This window comes from Pelodiscus sinensis, chromosome 2, assembly GCF_052426305.1.
Source record: "Pelodiscus sinensis isolate ZL-2025 chromosome 2, ASM5242630v1, whole genome shotgun sequence".
NCBI lineage: Eukaryota > Metazoa > Chordata > Testudines > Trionychidae > Pelodiscus > Pelodiscus sinensis.
This window is the reverse complement of record NC_143053.1, coordinates 194,947,783-194,967,384: the sequence shown is the minus strand read 5'-3', so window position 1 is coordinate 194,967,384 and position 19,602 is coordinate 194,947,783. Positions and strand designations below refer to the sequence as shown.

At 36.3% G+C, this 19,602-nt stretch overlaps 1 protein-coding gene and 1 long non-coding RNA gene across 12 annotated transcripts in view; one reads left to right on the top strand and one right to left on the bottom strand.

Annotated features, from left to right (window-relative positions):
• The window catches only part of SATB1 (SATB homeobox 1), a 111,380-nt gene that overhangs the window by 85,863 nt on the left and 5,915 nt on the right, over positions 1–19,602 (bottom strand). The window contains exons 1-3 of one of the 11 annotated variants that reach the window (XM_075922091.2): positions 6,110–7,646; positions 3,944–4,089; positions 3,160–3,395 (exon numbers count right to left, since the gene is read on the bottom strand). The exons of 1 other annotated variant lie outside the window; for it this stretch is intronic. In XM_075922091.2, coding sequence (XP_075778206.2) covers positions 3,160–3,370 — 211 coding nt within the window. In that variant the 5' untranslated portion in view covers positions 3,371–3,395; positions 3,944–4,089; positions 6,110–7,646. Of the gene's footprint in view, positions 1–1,996; positions 2,124–3,159; positions 3,396–3,943; positions 4,090–5,948; positions 5,970–6,109; positions 7,656–19,602 lie in introns of those variants that run through there. 9 more of the 11 variants (XM_089776642.1, XM_075922098.2, XM_089776640.1 and 6 more) reach the window with 9 other exon arrangements.
• On the top strand, positions 7,624–18,971 carry LOC112545308 (uncharacterized). The gene is made up of 3 exons (XR_012901964.2): positions 7,624–7,753; positions 13,335–13,450; positions 16,785–18,971. It is a non-coding gene; the product is annotated as an uncharacterized LOC112545308 (long non-coding RNA).

The following is a 19,602-nucleotide window of genomic DNA, read 5'->3' as shown; positions in this document are numbered from 1 at the left end:
TTTTATTACTAAAAAAAAAAAATTGTTTTAGTACTTGAAGTTAAATGTTTCCTGCACACCTTTTGCTTAATTCAGTGCAATCTTCTACACCATGACCAGAAGATTATACTGCTGGGAAGAGCCCAGAAACACATACTGCTGGGAAGAAGCAGTCTTCTGGACATGAGAATTCTGGATTTCTTTAAAATTGTATTCATTTTATACAAAAAAGCAGGGTACTACAAAAAGACCTTTGAACTGCAGCCCCCAGCTTGGCTTTGGTGATATCGCATAATAGCAAAACACCTTTTGGCTTGTGACATGCAGAATCAGGATCCTTAATGAGAGGAAGCAAAATGGTTAAAAAGCAGATGCAGAAGAACTAGCTTATGGCAGATTGCCAGAGGGGTATCATTTTTAGTATAAATGATGACAAGGGTTACTTTAACAGGGCACCCAGGATCTCCAATTAGTCCTGCAATGTTAATGCCTCTGCAGCACTGCCCTCTAGACTTATAGAGTACGTCTACACTGCAATTAAACATCCATGGCTGGACCATGTCAGCTGGCTTTCTAACCTGCAAAGGTGCAGAAAAGATACTACAGTTGAAAAACTAATTTATTGCTGATAATATATGCTTTAAAACCCCCTTTGTTCATCTGTACTCCTGCTTGTAACAAAAGATTAAATTTAAAAGATTCCTTTTGAGCATATATATATTTAAACTACATCTACAATAAGCTGCTCACCAGAGAGTCAGTCTCTGGGAAACAAATCCCTTCAGGCTCATTTGGAAAAGCTCACACACTCAGCCCGGTTTGTCCAATAGGCTCAGCATGAAAGACAAGACTAAATGCTTGCCAACATTTATGCAGTTGGAGGGGTGGAGGGAGAGATACAGAGTTGCATGGAGGGGGTTCTGTTTTTGTAGTTAAATGACAGAATAAGACAAGTCAGGAAGACAAGATAAAAAAATAGCACATGTAAATGTAAACTGACAGTTTCTTCATTGGTTTTATCTGAGCTTTGTCGAGATATCCAAAAACATCAAAACAAAAACAAAAACCAAACCCCCCCCCCCCCCACACACACACACACTTCACTTGGGAGTATGTCTTTTCTCTCTCTCACAGTTCAAGTTTTGACCTATCACTACCTGACAAAAATGATCACTGTTAAATACCTAGAGGAAAATAAAGCCTGATGTAAATTTTGCATATGAAATACATAATATTGTTTCAAAAACCAACAAAAGGCAGGGAGTGAAATACTGTATTTGGTTTCTTCATTTTCCCTCTTTCCCCTACCTCTTGTAGTCTAATTTTTGTAGAACTATTACAATAAATACATATGTACTGATATTTCATTGTATGTACAAATGTTGTCCCACAAGTTGCAGCGCTCCTAAAAATGTACTACTGTAAACCATGATAGGACCACTTGACCAGATTTTGAATTAAATTATAGATATCAAAAGGTATATCCTGGAGGTGTGAAACATGTATCATCTGATTACAAATCAAACTGTTAAACCTTCTAGCAACTATTACTAATGTCCTTCTGCTAATGTGAAAAACGCTACGCAGAAGAGTACAATCTTAGCTGGCTGATCACTCTTGCTATTTTTTGGCAAGACATTCAAGTACAGCAACTTTATAACCTTCTAGTATTAAAGGGGAGAGCACTGGTCAGTGCTAAAAATATAACATGAGTTAAACATGAAGGCAGTGTTAGAGCTTTTGCTGAAGGTTTATGAGTCTGTGTAAACAGCACGTCTGCCATAAGGAGTAGTGAAGTCTGTAGAATCCTTGTCTAAAACTGTCCTGGCATTAAAGTTTGCTGTGCAAATATCACATAATACCAGAGACAGCTGAAATCTCCTATTTAGGAATTTATGGAACTTATATGTTTGCAGGCGTCAGAAAGTCCTTTTTATATAGCCCCAGTGCTTCACAGTACAATATTAATGCACTCTGTTTGGAAAGCCATAATAAATTATATTTTTAATGCTCTTACCCTGGCTTTCTTAAGATGCATACATTCTTGGCAAACAATCAATAAATAGGGTAATCATGAGCAGAGGCCAAAGAATTTGCTGAAGTGCTGTTTTTCCATTTTTAATAGATAAAGATCTAACAATACGGACTGCTGTGTCTGTTCATTTCGGGATCAATATATTCTTTGTTTTCGCCAAACCGAGGAAAAAATAAATGATTGTATGATAAATGTTATGCATCAGACACAATGAAATTCCACTGTCTTCTAACTTTATGTGTTTAATGGTCTTGGCTGCATTTTACACTTTGCTTAGCAAATACAAGAAAAATCTGAATTATAAACATATAGTAATTATACTGAGAAAAAGTAGAGGTCATTTTTAAACAAATGCCAAATCACATACAGCATGTTTTAATTTAAATTAGCAAATCTGTAGTATAAAGTCAAAAGATGTTTTGATATAGAAGATTAATATATTATGCAGAATTCTGAAGTATTTTAATACCAACAAAAGCCACACACACACACACACACCAATCAATGATTCTAAACATGCCTTTTCCTTGTGAGAATGTCTAATTACAGCAAACCAACCACTGAAAAATATGACACCCAAGATGTTCATTGTCAATAATGAATTGTACTTAAGAAAATAAACTAAAGATTGACATCATAAATTACTTTTCCAGTGTGATACCTAGTGATTTAAACTCTCTTCTTTAAACAACTTGCAACTGTTAATGAAATACAATTGACCGTTCCAAGCTTTGGACTATCATTAAGAGCAAAGGCAAGAATTGGGTTTTGGGAATTCTGTGCATTTTTTTATTTATTCCAGTGCTGATTAACAGAACAAACGCACTAGAGTTTATTATATTAACTGTCCTTGGTAGAATTCAGTTTATTATATTAACTGAATTTGGTAGAATGAGGGCAACTAATCTTAAGACCTCAACAAAAATAAGACTCCACCCTGGGAATCAAGATGCTCCACCCAAACATGAAGCTTACATTTCCCAAATGTGATTTACATCAGAACTAGGAATAAAATATTTTTAGAATTGTGATTCGGCACTGAAATGTAAATAACATTTGTGAATAGTATGTTTCCACACCTAAATGGCAATGAATCTATTAATAAATTTAATATTTATCTGATGCAGAATTATTAAAAATATTACCTTTTCTAATATTTGTTTTCATCAGGTGTCCAGAGTGTTTTAAAGGCACTCCTTGCATTTTAGTTCCTGTACTTCCAAGTCTTCCTCTTCCTAACGGGCTCCCATTCTGTTCCAAACGCGCAATTTTGGCTGGTGGACCCTTTGGATCGCTTATATTGTTAGACATTTCTGAATGTTCTTTCCCCTGAGTTGCCTCGTTCAAATGATCCATACTCAGTCCCGCCTCTAAAGATCACCTGCCATGATTTAAAAAAAAATGTATATATACACATGTTGTACACGTGTGCGTGTGTGTAGACAGTTAACACATGCACAGAGATACATATGTATGGTAAGCTCAGCCATGAGAAGTAAATTAATATTTTAAAAGAAGACATAAGATGGCTTTAAAGAATATTGACTTTATCCTCAGATAATGTTCCCATTCTCCAAAGACTGAATGATTTGGTAAAAATATATTGAATGTCACCCTCAGAATACTAACACAACTATGTAACCTAGGTAGTAATTTGAATTACTAAGGAGAATTAAATAGGTGGAGGTAGTTACCAAGTTATAGAGTCCAATCTGTCCTCTGGCTACAAACCTCACAAGTTTTGTTGTAAACCATGGAAGCATTTGTTTAAAAAAAACCACTATGAAGTGCTTTCTCTCTGTTAGCAAATAAATGCAAGTACAACAATGAAAAGAAGACTGAAACTTTAGGTAACCATGCAACAGATTTATTAGCAACATGAAATACTGTAAATGTACATCTTCTCCCTAGAAATACAATCTTAATTACCTTATAATTTTGATCAGGTTGGGTTTTGTTTTCTGCATTCTTCCAAGCTGTTTTATATTATGATTTATCAACTTTTGAAAACTTAAAATATGCAGATAATTTTAAAGATAATCAAGTTTTAAATATTAGGTCATAAATGGGGTCTTCTAAAATTCAAAACAAAACAGAGGAGGTATAAACAACTCTCAAATATCACATGCCGAAAGACCACCAATTCCTGTGGAACTCTTTCAAAAACCCTCCAACACAGAGACACCTTTGCCAATGCAAAAGTTGTGCGGATACAGATATTCAAAGTTTAATAAAAAGAAGAGAATTTTTATATCATCAATTTAAAATGGGTATTTTAGCATGTTCTTATTTCTCTTCTAAAAACTTGAAGAAAAAAAATACACATTTCAGCTAAATGACTGGATCATTAAAATCCCTAGTGTAAGACCCAGAGTAAGCTTTAGTGATTTTAGACACACACACGCACACACACCACACACAAATTTATTTTATCACTATAAAACAATTGGTTACTGAAAACAGATACTTATGTGGCAGTGATTTTATTCTGGATTAATATCATAGTTATTTAAGATCTTTTTGCTGACTGAGAAAGCTATGGTCACACTGTCAATTACATTATATAGATAATGTAATCACAAAGAACAGGTGACTACACATTCATTTTATGAACTAGTATTTACATTACTGAGTGCAAACACTAATACTAGGGGAGTCATATTTAGAAAGACTTGCATGAATCTGATAATTGCTACTTTCTTTCAGTTGCCTAGTAATTCAACACATTTTGTACATTTTTCATTGCAAAGCCATTTAGGTCTGGATTTCTTGGGAGACACCATATATTCCAATGATAATTCTGTAAACAATTCCATCGTGTTTGAACACAGACTGATTTGTCCTACTAACCTCCAGTTCTCCCCCCAAAAAACAGAAACCAAAACTCAAACTGGATGTTTACTTGCAACCTTAAGAATGCTGATTGAATAACTGTAAAGTTTAGAAAATAATTGTTATTTATTCTTATGCTGTAGGGTGACATGCTAAGTACTAAAGGTTTACCATATATCGTGGTCTCATCTGTTTTTGGTTAGGAGTCTCATTAAACAATAAATGTGCCTATTTTATCCACTTTTTAAAATTAAGATTACTCTATCATTTCATTAACTGCAGTCTAACCAAAAAGGGCAGACTTCAAATTATGGACATCTACCTATGTTTCCTTACAATACTGCTTTACTATAAGGTTGCTGTTCTGAAACTAGTCTTTCTTGAGAATAAGAGGATTCACTTAAACCCTTACAGAAGAAAATCCCTGTCACTTCTAGCAACTTAAAAAGCAGACCACAACTCCAAAAAAAGGATTCAGTCATCATCAGCAGCGTAGTACTACATCATATACAGTGAATAAAAATGATAGATCATAATTTAATTAGTGTATTGACTGCTACCAAGACACCAAATAGGTCATTCCAATTTGGCCTTAGAATACCCACCCATAGGCTTAATTTAACCACTTAGTCATCTTGTAAAAAGCTTTAAATTACAAAGAAAAATTACATGCACATAAAATACCTAATTTACTCATTTAAACTCCATGCCCAAGGCTAAAGTTCACTGAAATCTCAGTTTGGAATAGTGATGAGCAACAATCAGCATGGCCTGGCCAAAATGACAGCACTAGTAACCATTATCTCTACAGATGGCAGGCAGAGAGTTTATTCAGGTTTCATATTTAGACTTCCTTTACATTAACATTAGCTACAAGTTTCCATCTCAGACATTATATAAAATCACAGTTTCGACATATAGTTTCTAAAAGATCATGGGGCAGACACTCATCAACTAATTTATGAATGAATTCATTATAATAATTCCTATTCCAGAAACAAGGAGTCACCATTACTTTATTTCTTTAACTCCTCATGTATTAGCCCCCTCCCCTTTTCATCAGCCCTCCTCTTCCCTCTCCCCAATAAAACCCCATAATCACATTTAAAGCAGGCTCTGTTCTTATCCATTCCATATATCTGTCACAATCCAGGCCAAGCTTTCACTGTGACCTTTTAAAGAGACAAAGAAGCAAAGTACTATCTAGAAACAGAAACACTGCAGTTTTCTGAGTGAAATTAGCAAAACCAACCCGAAACTCACCACTTCAAAACTTGACAGCATATAAAAAACAAAAACAAAGGAGGTTTCCTTTGCAGCCCGAGCTCTTGAAGAGGAAGAAGTTCAAGACTGATGTTGTCTAGATCCTTTAAAAAAATGCACACACACACACACACACACACCCCCCCCCCAAAGAACAAAAAGCCACCAGTCCTTAAAGCTACTTCCCCACAAATTCTACTATGCTCCCCCCCCCTTATTTTGTTATTTTCCTCTATACAGGGGAGAAACAAAAATAAATAGCAAGAAGCAAAGTAGCCATGAGCAAAATGGTAATGGCCAAAAATATTTAATATGTTGAAGAGAACAGAGTTTTCAGGGTTTGGAAAGTGAAGAAGTCAGTGAAGATAAAAATTAAACAGGTAAGTGTAACGCTAAAATTAAAAAAATAAAGATTTAAATAGAGGGGGGCTGACTTGAGACTACCTATCCTTTCAAAAATTTCATCAATGAGGACAAGAGCAAGTGGGGGTGGGAGGAGAGGAAGCTTTCCTAACCAGAATGAAGAGTAGAAAGTCTACTTCTAGGCTGTCACACTATTATTCTCCAACAAGCATACGGAAGAACAGCGCACACAAAAATCAATCTGCTCCTCTCCCCCAAAACCACTAACAGCCCCTAAACTTTCTGCATGAATCAGTAATAGGGGTTTAGGGGTACTGTAGAGATAACAGCAGGAAAAGGCACCAAAATGCCACTTTTAAATTCGTCTTCCCGGACTGTTAAAAGAAAACAAAACAAAATAGAGAGAGAGAGAGAGAGAGAGAGAGAACCTGTCTCTTCTTATGTACCCGGGGCTGTTGTGAGAAAGAGAAAGAGGAGGAGGAAGGAAACGCGCACACAAGACACCACTATCACCAAAAGTAGAGAGATTTCACTCCCACCGAGTCCACCACGGGTGTGTGAGAGAGAGAGAGACAGAGAGATTTAAAAATAAAAATAAAAAAAGAGTGTTAAAAACAGACAACTCCACGGAGAGTTACTGCAAATGGCAAAGGAAAAACAAAGGTTGCAAAGAAAAACAAAAAACAAATCCTGGCTTTGAGGCTTGTTTCCCCTTGGCTGCCTGGCTATTTATTTAGGCCGATTTGGCGGCTGTGGCTGGATGTTACATGGATGTGTGTGTGTGTATGTGTGTGTGTGTGTCCCCGGACGGAGCTGCTTCGCTTTCCTCGCTCTCTCCCCCACCCCCCGTGTTTCTGTCCCCATTAAATTATTAGTTGACTCATCACTCCTCCTCCTCCTGCTGCTGCCGCCGCCGCCGCCGCCGTCCCCTGCTCAGAGCCTCCTCTCCGCTAGCGCTTGCTGCCGCTGCCGCGGCTTCTTCTTCCTCCTCCTCATTTTAATACAACAACCACCGCCGAGGCCAGCCGCCTTTTTGCAGCCCGGGACTAGGAGGAAGGACGCAGCCTCCCTGCTGCTGCCCGGAGCCCTTCCCCGGCGGCCCCGGATCATCCGACGCGTCCTGGGAGAGAGAGAGAGAGACAGAGAGAAAGTGGCAGAGGAGGAGGAGGCGGCGGCGGCAGCGGGTGGGGGCGACCGGAGGAGGGCAGCGAGCAGGGGTGGAAATGGGAACCGGAGTGAGAAGTAGGATGGAGGGGGATTAGAAACCAGAGATCCAAAGAGGTGAGTGGGGGAGTGAAGGGGGGGGGGGAGCGAAAGGGGTGCGATTTCCGGCCCAGGGCGCGCAGGAATTTGTAATCAGCTTGATTAGGGTGAGGCGGCTCTGCATTGATTACACACAATAGCCAGAATAAGAGGGGGCCGCGCGGCGCAGGCAGAGCGGCCGCGCCTGCAAAGCCACCTTCGCTACGCAGCAGGAAGGACGAGTCGCGGGGAGCCCAGCCGGGGGAGGGGGAGAGAGAGAAGAAAGAAACAAAGCGGGGGTGGGGAAGGCTGAACAATATCCAGACAACATGCCAAGATGTACGTAATAGTCCACACCCCTCCCTCTCCGCTGTCCTGGTGCCAAGCAGCCAACACGCGGCGAGGGACGGGCCCCGAGGGGATTGCGCACCGGAACCACAGGAGCGCGGGGACGAGGTATTTCTTGCAGGTGACGCTGCTCCGGCTGCCAAGCCAGGCAGCTACAGAGGCACCCTCCAGTGAGCAGAGGCTTCGCCAAAGAAAGTGCGCGCAGGGGCTGGAGCGATGAGGAGACCGAGAGGCGGTGAAGAGGCAGGGTGGAGAGATGCAGCCTGGAAAGCAGGTGCATGGTGCACACCAGTAGCAGGAGCATATGGCAGGCAGCTTACAAATCGAGATGGAGAATACAGAGTCCAGCATGGGTGAACCCTTGCAGAAAAAATAGTTCCCCTCTACCTCGAGTGAAAGAGCTTTTGTTCCTGACAAGGAACAAACTGGAAAAAAAGTTAGTGGCTATGTAGTGATGGGTGCACTCAGATTACTAGGAGAGTGAAGAGGAATGCTCTGACTTAATATTGCTTCACTTTAATCGAGGCTTGCCCAGCCCTTGAAAAGCGAACATGAAATATGCTCCTCTCAGAAGTAGTTGCAGTCTGGAAGCATACCAGAGAAGAAATGAACTCATCTAACAAATGAATGGAAAGAAATAATTTCTCTTTTATATTATCCCAGATGAAAGATCCACCAGGCATACTTTAAAAGACAGTAAGAGGCAGGTGGTGGAACTATTCAAATTGTACATGGAACCATAGTCAGTTGCATGATAATCTAGTTAAGTTTTACCTCCTGGATGATGGTAATGGACATATAGGTAACATTAAGAATCAAACAACCCTATATCACATATTATATTAAATCACAATATACTGGAAATAGTATCTCATCTGAAGAAGTGAGTTTTGCCAATGAAAGTTCATGATACTAGTCTCTAAGGTGTCACAGGACTACTTTTTTAAAGTTACAGACTAACAGGCCTACCCCTCTGAGACCTGATCAAAATGCAGTATAAGACAGTTGTAGCTACTAAGTCCAAAGCCATCCACAATGCAAACTACTAAAAATGGTAAATTATTTACAAAATAAATTGGTAATGTAAAGAGATTTTTTTCCCATGATGCACCGGGGGAAGAGCGAACTAACTAGATAGACTTGAAAGCAACAAGTTTGCACAAGCAATGAGAAACAGTATCAATACATGAGTTTAATTTTAAATAACACAAATTTAGAAATACTGCATATAAGTGAAGTGAAGAAAAAATTAACTGATTCATTAAAATATGTACCCAACTTCAGAAACAGCACTTTAGGGTAATGTTATGAAAAAATGTATTAAAGAGGCGGAGAAGCTGTAAAACAAGGAAGAGTTATTTTTTAACTAGGCAACAGGAAGCTAATATTAATCACAACATAGTAACTGCAAACTACAATAGAATTTCTGAACAAAGAAAATACAAATCAAATGCTGTGAAGAGTAAAAAAAATATCACCACATATATGTTGCTATAATAAAAGTAAGGCATCTAAAATAGACAACAAAATAAGCTGACAGCTCTTGAAATTAATGCAAGCAACACATAGGGCACACAGAAAAAGAAAATGGAAATAGGGTGAAATACATAAAATATATTCAGCAATGCACAAAATAATTACGGAAGCAAAGAAAGGCAATGCTTGAAAATGAATATAATATTCAAAGACATGAAAGTGTACCCAAAATTGTACCCATGTGCTTCATAAGGTTATTAAAATTACTAAAAGAGCATGCTTTACAATGAAAAAAAGAAAAAATGCAGATGACACTTTCTGTAACAGATGAGAAAGGGATTACCATCTTGCAGATTGTTTATATAGAAACATCTTTTTCCGCCACATAGATTGAAATTATTTTAGTCTTTTTGAGAGAGACTGTTTTGGGTAAAAATGCAAACACTTGAAAAATGTCATTTAAATAGTTGAGCCTAAATTTTCTGGAAATGGTGGAGAATACAACTGGATCAGTTCTCACATTTTCAGAATAAATAGTACTAAAGTTTAGCAGATGAAAAAGACTGACCACTGGAGTACACTAAAGAACAGAGGAGATGTTGAAAAATGAGAACACATCAAATGAGAATACGTCAAATGACAACACATATATACTTCGCCTTTATATCATCAAGAATAAGGGAAGTGCAAAACTTAGGGAAAGACAGATGTAGTTTAATAAATAGCTATTAACAAATCCTTGGAACTAGGATCATGGCTATAACACCTTGTAAATTGATCACCAGATGAGATTAAAACAATTTTAAGACAAAATTAAAATGTGTTTTAAAAATACATTAGCCTCAATATTAAAATACATGTAAAAAAACCCTTAAAATGCACAAGATTAATAATTTTCTGTTTTAAAACAGCAACAGTAAATTTGAAGTGTGCGAAAGTAAAAATCTGATAAAATTTTAACACAGGAGCCTAAATGATATGGTTATGGATACTAACCAAACTGACAAATATTCTGTGAATTATATAATAATGAATGTGTGTCTGGGGCTTGAGATAAATGGTTTTGAAAAATAACTGCTGTGAAATTGCATATGTGTACATATACCCAATAAATGCCATACCACACTAACATACTTAATTATTGTACATCACCTACCCCCTTAACACACTAATTACAGGCTCTGAACTTTGACTAGTGAAATACTTTCCCTGGTTTAAAATACCAATGCCACATTTGGTAGTGAAGATCAAAAATTGCTAACACTTTGTAAAAACATGTAAATGTAAACAGATCGCTTAAGTATATCAACTTTTAATATAATGCCCTACTGGAAAGAGGCAAAAGATACATAAATACAGTGGATTGTATGCAGTTAGTAGTCTAAATGTACAACTGCACTTTTCAGATTAGTTGAACGTCAAGTGAAGAGGTAAATACTTATATTAAATTTGCTTCATTATAGTAATCAGAAGTCAAAATTTCAAATTAGAATGTGTCTTCCCAAAGTTGTATAGGGGCACAAGGAAAGTTTGTATCCCATTTTTGAACTCTGGAATGAAGTGAAGTGCCTTTGTTAGTACCTGGATTACAGAATGAATGCCTTTAGAGTGGAGTGTTGCTATAGTTCTTTCTAAGGATTTATTCTGATCTTCTCTTTATTCAAGGTAAGTTGGTATAGATCTGCACGCTTAGAGTCAAAATCTGGAACTTGGTAGGATGGTTCATGTATAAAGCAAACAGGACACAACCTGGAAGCATCACAAAATTGGCTATAGAGACTGCTCCTTTAGTTTTAGATTTTTGTACAAATCTGATTGTGGTTGGATTTTCCACATTTGCATTTCTGAGAACGATGAGGCACTAGCATGGCTCAAGTAATGACCTGTGTTGGAAGTAGTGCAGAGAGGCTGCACTGCAGCAGCCATCAATAGGGAAATTCTGGCTGGTTCCCAGAGTGTTACATCAGAATGGCAGCTCCTTCTCTGTTTCAAGAGAGGAAGTGTGCACTCTTCCATGCCTGGACAGTTCTGCTGCTTAGTATGGGAAGAGAGAATACTAAGTCCTGGCTTTCAAGAAACTAGCATCCATGGTCACTAGAATGGCTCCCCACTTGCAGGAGCTTGTATGCAATGCTTCTCAGAGGTAAGGGAAACAAGAGGTGGGAAGGCCACTGCACTTCCCTTCACACTATCCCTTGTGCTCCTGTGCAGAGGTGGGCACAGTCGAGTCAATGGTGTTTAACTCGTACCTACGACCATGCATATTTTATACCTTTATATTAACATGTGCTCAAATCTGGTTGTTTAATGCAGTTACTTCTCCACTGGATGTAGCCCTGAATTGCACATTAGAAATGAAAAATCACTGTCTGAAACTACAGTCCAAACAGTTTCCCTGACCTGACTACCACAAACACAAATTACGTATTGTGTGTGTGGCCAATACGTACTGCAACATTTTGGAATTAGGGTTGCAGCAGTTGGTATCATCTCTCTCAAAGAATTGAAAAGTGTGTGTGAAACATGCATTTTGATCAGTGTGGACAGTATGTGTCAAAAAGTAGAAATGCTGTAGGTTTTGTTTAACTGAGAAGCATATCACAAAATGTTATAGGGTCCCTTCTCATTTTTATCTGTTTTTTCACATATGATATTCTGAAACATTGTATAAAATGACTTTCACGTATAATAGCAAACTATCCAACTTCAATTAATTGCTTATTAATTGAACTAAATTATCCTTACTATATCTATTGGAAGTGAAAAACCTACATATGATTCACTTATTCATTTATGTACTCAAAATTCCCTAGAAAATATCAGCTCCCGCTACATGATGCCCCGTAGTGTTGTATTTTACATTTAGATGTTTCAGTTAGTTTACAAATGTATAAAATCACACGCAGGCAGACATCCATCTCTCCCACTGCCTACCTACCTAATGAGGCCCATGTTTATTCCTGCAAATGTGTTCCACAATATATTTTAATCAAGGAACGTTCTTTTGATAAAATGGATAAGATTATGCAAATACAATTTAGGGCTAAATCTACTTTTACTCATACCACTACATGTCTTTGCATATATGCACTCGATAGTCATATTTTCGTTTGGATTGTGATAATTGCATGATTGGGAAAAACACATACTTTAGTTGATGTGACCAGTCTCATCATTTAGGTTTGACTATAGCTGCCACAAGTCACATCAAGGCAAATCACTGTGAGAAAATTATGGCGTAAGTACAAACATATCACATTTTTGTAAATTAAGAGAGGGGACTGGATGGCTAAGGAGACGAATAATGGTAAAACATGGAGTCTTTCACCTTTAGGTTGCCAATTCAAATCCAAGTTAGTTGCAATGCTAGTGGACAGGGGTACACATCACAAAAAAGCCCACAAAATTAGTACTAATGGGCACTCTTGTTGGCTCTCAGAAGAGAAATCTTGGACAGAATTGGTATGCAAACTAAAAACCCTAAAAATGGTCCTACTAGAAGATGCTTTTTGTTGGAGTAGTGTGGGAAAGCGGACCTTGTTGCTGCTCAATCTATGCCCTTTGTATAGACAAATAAGGAATTGAGTGTAACTAATTTACATCACCCTATATAAGAATGCTTTTATGGCACTGGGTTTGCAAAGAGTGGGCCAAATTTTAAAAGAGACCTCCATAGATCTGTCTCCTTCATAATTCTACATACCACATTCCCATTACTACAGGGCAACTACAATAATTACTTGCATGGAAATTTGTAATAAGAAATTATTTAAAATACTCTTTTAATGTAATTTAGCAGCTTGAAGCAAAGAGGAAAGCCAGCATCATATGATCTGCCTGGTCTTTTACCTTGCAAGCATTCCACAGATCACCAGTAGCCCTCAGGTCACAGTTTGAAGGCACTGTTTTAAGGTAACTTTTTCAAAATACATCTCCAGGAAAGAAATTTAATTTTGAGGGGTGCTCTCTGTTAAAAGTCTGATTTTCCCAGACACTAGATAATTAGTAGGCAAGGGATGGGGGTGGAGGGTTGGAATTGCAAACAATTATGTCAAAAGACTTGGTTAATAAGCAGTGTTATTTTAAGGACATGTTCAAGCAGCACCTGTATTCTTTTTGGAGCTTGTTGGGATGCTGTAAACATTACAGTGAATATTATAGAAGAGCTTAATATCACAGATGTAAGCAACTATCAACAAAAACACTCAGATCTTTTTATTCACTAAAGTCAGAGTTAAACTGGTATTTCCAAACTATTTTGCAACACAGTTGAGTGTTATTTTTTCGAACTACTGAATTTCTCTCTTGATCTTAAGTAAACATTGAGCTAATAAAGAAAGAGGCTTCCAAGCAACACAGAAGTTTAATCCAACACTTTTGAGTAAGAATGAGATTTTCACACAGTCCAAGCAAAGCTGCATATTATTACAATGCAAAACAGCCCCTGCCACTACAGTTATCACTACACAAGGACCATTCAAATACTATTAGCAAGACGTTTGATGCTTGCTCTGATGATTTCCAAATGCAGAAATTTGTTATGCAGAAGCTTGCTTCATCAACAATAAAACAATCTTTTTTTTCCCCAGATTTCATTGTGCTAATAATTCTCTTTCTTGAAAATCTACTGATAATTCTTGTTGGCTGGAAACAGACAGGGAAGAGTTTAGGTCTAAAAAAAATTGTTAGAACTGGTTGATGACTTGAACTATGTCAAACTTTCAGTATGAAACCCAAAACCACATGCAATGTACTGGTTTCAAGTTTCATTAACTCAAAACTCTGCCCAAGTTCTGCCACACTTTTTCTAAGGTTCAAAAAAAGTGAAAGGGTGCACCTAATTTTGATCAAACATGGATGGGGTCAATATTAGGTTGGATCTAAAATCCATTCAAAATATGTGCTTTTAGTTCAAACAAGGTAATGTGATGATTTCAACTGAATTTGCTTTGAATTTTGAAGTTTGCTCCAATTGAGAGCTCAGAAAATTTCACAAAACAAAATCTGAAGAAAAAATGTTGCACTACGTGAAATAGTTTTGAAAAGCTCCATTGACAAACAATGATCACACACCATTATCTGGCAATATGGAGGTACTAACATAAAGGGTGTTCTTTTTACAATATCCAGTGCCACTATCCTATATGTAATTTATAGAAGTACACAGGAACATAATACAAGAGCAATAAAGGAACCTAACATTAAAGCAAGCAACCTTAAAATATTACTTTGTCAGTATAAGCTTCCAGAACACTGGACTTAGCCAAATAAAAAGAATAACTAAAATAATGGAATCAGAACACTTAATAATGAAAGAAACGTGGTATTACAATACTTTTAATGTTTTTTACTCACCAAAACAGTGCTTCCTAGTTCCTGGTAAAAATTATGGTAAAGACTTGGTTGAGCAATTGATTCAGGTAATGAATTCATAACCTGAATAGAAATTCAGGTGAGAGTAATTAGAGATGGGATCCCACCAAAAAAATGAGTATTTTTAGGGTCTGTGGTTAGAAGTCAGGTAATAGATGGGAAAGTTTATACATACAAAGCCCTCAGCATAAGAAAAGAAATAAAACAAACACATCCCTCTAAATGAATACAATATTTTGGGGAAAATAAGTTTATATTTTAGTTGATATCTTTACAGTTCTTTAAAGAAATATGAAAACTGGTGTGCATTAACTTCCACCATCAAGCATCAATAGTTAAAACACATTTATTATTCATTTTATTATTTCTTATCAGTGTCTATATTTAATCCCTTCCATAGTACACAGTGATATACTATGTTTTGTGTTCAGTTTTCTTAAATCTCCCTTTATGATTTTTCCCATTTATAGAGATAGATAGCACCTTTGTGCAAAATTTTGAAATACATTACTCAAGAAAAATACGGAGGGTACTTTTTGTGTTATCTTCCAGTTCTTTATAATTTTATTGGTACAGTGTATAGCTGTAGAATTTATCTGCGCTATTCATGAAGGATCTGCAGTTTCATATGTGGGTGGAACCAGATATGGAAAGATGCTTTTTCATTTGGACATCATCTTTCAAACTATTTAAGACTGGTGTAAGTGAGTGCAGTCACACAGAAATACCTTCAGTACCAAGTTGCCCCTGTTTTACATAGCTATTTATTACAAGTTATATTTCTCCCAAATATTGTGTCACACAGTACATCACATAGTGCAGAATAAACATTTGTTTCTGATATACAGAATATCTTCATATACAAGCATACACCAATCTACTAGCATCACCAAATTGTGCTTTAAAAGGATTACATCACTCAACACCAAAATTTAAGTCTCCTTTTATATAATTTTCTGTTAAAATAGCTTTTGGGGGAAAAGCACACAATATTTATCAATTCTTTCATTTGCTACCAGCTTGTTGCCATTGTCAGAATGCAGCAAAGTGGTATGTCTTTTCTGTTTTATTTAGATGCGTGTAAATCTTTCCATGTACAAAAGGAATGTTACTGCCAGTCCATACTGGACTCTCAAAAATAAGGAATAAAAATAGTATTCTGTACTATCAAATGACTCAGAGAAATGTAAGGATGTCTGAAGTATATGCCTATTTAAGTATTATAACAATATGAGCACGTTTGTATGTATATGTAATACACGGCCAGATTCTATCCTGTTGCATCTATGTCATGTTGCTGAGGGTCACGGGCGTAGTTGAAGCCAGAATATGGCTCATTCAACTTAGTGTATTATGTTGACACAATTTTAAGACTAAATGACATTATGTAATTTATATCTAGTTAAAATGCCAGTTTCATGAGAGGATAATTTAACCCGAGTCAGAGCAGAAACCCCTGCAGTCAAAAAATTAAGAACAGTAAGTTAAGAACAAGAAAAAATGAGTTTATGCTAAGAAAAAAATACAAAGATGCATGAAAAGCACTATGCTATGTTAGATGTTTAACTATACATAAGAGACAGGTGTCACAAAAACAAACAAAAAAATCATGAAGTCAAAGAGAAACTTTAACTCACCAAGTTTCCATCTGTTAAATCTGAATCTATGCATAATTGATTATCAATGACTGATAAGTTCTTCTTTTTCTAGCCTAACACTCCACTACAGTAAACAGTTTTTGAAAAACAATAAGAACAGAATAAGGATTTTTAATGAAAAATTACATGTCAGTTAATAATACAGCTGACCTGTGTTTGACAATTTTAATCACGTGAATATTAAATATTAATAACCTAATCTGTTATTGTTACAGTATGGCTAAAAGCTGCTCCATGCTTAAAGAAAGAGGAAAACGTAGGAATATATAACAGTGGGGGAAAAGATACAGAAAGATGAGAAGCAGAGACATAAGGAAAATGTGTCAACAATAAACAAGAGGAAATGAGAAAGAAGAAAAAGATGAAGGTGGAAACTAATCTCTGTGTGTCATTATGACTGCCAGAGTACTGGCAAAGCTGCAGCATCCTTTTATTTCAATTTTAATCATTTCTGAATTTTAATACCCTGCTCCTTTTGTAATTCTCCTGGCATTCCCCATATGCATCCAGCCCAGCCAAAACACCAGTGTAAATTAAATGGCACACAACCACACTACTGATGTAGCTTTCCCAGAAGAACCAATCGAATGACCAAAAGCAGAAAAAGGTATGTCTACCTTGTGTGTCTGTGGATGGCTAGCCAATTAACTGACTTAATGTTCCCCTCTTTCTGTAATTTTGAAAAGAAGGGCAGTGGTTAAGTAACCTAGTAAAACAGAATCATTAAAAAAAAAAAAAATAAAGCAAGCCAGTAGTAATACAATAATCAGTGACCATCAGGGCCTGGAAAAATGAGTTTGCTCTCACTGGCACTAAGGAGCATCACATGATTATTTAATTACAGCTCTAATTTTTGTCTCGTGGATGGCAACATATCAACAATTAATAGGGCAAATAGAGGAGACTGCATTTTTAAAGAGACAGAACCAATATGAAATACTGCATGTCAAACAGTAAAATGCTGCTTGAGGAATATCTTTCTTTGTACCATACAAATAACTCTGCTTAACTATGGAAGAAATATATTAAAACTATCAACTCTGCTAGTATAACTTTATTAGGTGGTATCTGAAAGCATTTTTCAGAATAATAAAAAATAATAAGCACCTTTATAACTATCCTACTAATAACACAACCAGTGAAAGGTTTAAAAGAGAAAAAGCCTGCTACAGGATAAATCACCCAAATAGAACATTTAATAGGATTCCAAGTTCAATAAGTGAAAATGTTGTTCAAGTGAACACATCCTTTATGTCTTTAGAAAAAACCACTACAGTATTCTGCAGTCACCAAATAATTCCAACCTTCATTAAGTCAAATTAGCTATTACAACTTCAGTGGGACAGAATGACTTCAATGGATTTTCTAACACACAGGACTAACTGATTTATTTGGGCATAAGCTTTTGTGGGCAAAAACCCGCTTTGTCAGATGCCACGTCAGAATTAGGTTAAGTTAGCAATACTGCTGTGGTTAGATCTATTCCTGCAAAATACAGTAGTGTTGATTTTGTTTTGTTTTTAATCATAGAAAACATAAATGATGTAAGCACCCATTTTACCCTCAGTTACACATGTGCAGTTCCCATTATGCCTGACTCTATAAGTCTTCTCAGTGCAAAATGGCCATTGGAAACCATGGGAGTTCTGAATGTGGAACGCTTAATTATGGGGATCAGTGTAATCAGTGTAAACTGGACACACGGGAAAAACTGGCACTATATAAATATATTATCTTGCCTCTGGTTATGGTCATTTTTATAGAATGTAGTAGGCCAAATCATCGGTCACAAATAATTTTTTTACATAGAATGTATTTAAGACAATAATAGTATTTAAGAGCTAATGCTGGAAAAGAAGATTCCACATGTTAAACAAAAACTAATGAGCAAACAAAGAACAACCTACCATACTACAATTAGATTATTTTTGAAGTCTGTATACTCAATATGCAACTAAAATAGGTTTTAATTTCTAAAAAACGCTTGTGAATATATTTGATTTCTGTGGGCAAAGACACAGAAATTGTTTCCATGAACAAGGCTGGAAAGAAAATGAAACTGATAAACACCAATTTTTAAGTATATTTTATTTAAGTAAAAGTGTTTATAAATTTAAAAGAAATGACATGTTCCTACAGAAAAATTTGTGATATTGAAGGTGGCTAAAAGTCCTGAAAATTCTGGATTGAAGGTCTGAATCTATACTCTTAAAACAAGTGTTGGCAAGTCAGAGCCTGTATGTAAGAGTATATATAATTCTTTTCATGTGATAGTTCATATATAGATAACATGTCTCACAAAGACTGTAATTAAATGTCTAGTGCACTAGTGATGCTAATAAGCATATGGTATTTATATTACAATGAATCCTTAGAAAATAAAACTGTCTTTTTAAGATGTTTTTAATTATTCTTGGGACTTTTGATACCAATCAAGAGAACCAACTTATGAATCAAAACAGTCATAGTTTAAATACACTTTCCACCACTGTTCCCCATATAAAACTTATTTGCTTATACTTTAATTATAAACTTTTTAACACTCAGGTTGAAATTACATGTTTTTGCTTGCTGTTGCTATACGCATGAATATAAACTACTACATAAAACAGTATTAGAATTCGAAACACTGAAATCTATTCTGTTCAAAACTTATTTTTCACTGCAAATGGTTATACTCTAGTTACTGACAGGCATATTAAAATACTTAAAAGTAAAATCTTTTTAGTTTGGATCACGGAGTAACATGACTGCTTTTGCTCAGAGATTACTTATGGGGGCAATCATAATGGGAACTTATACAGTATAGAGTTTTTCATCCAAGTATATCAGAGTGCTATGCAAATAGAAACTAACTAAGCCTTATAATACCAATCATACAAATAGGCATTATCATATCAGTTTTGTGGGATAGGGAAAATAAAAGTCTTATTTGCAAAGAAACTGAGAACCTACAGTTTCCAGTGATTTCAGCTGAAGTGGTGAACTCTCAATTCATGTGAAAATCAGGCCCCAGTTGTGCAATTTTCAAAA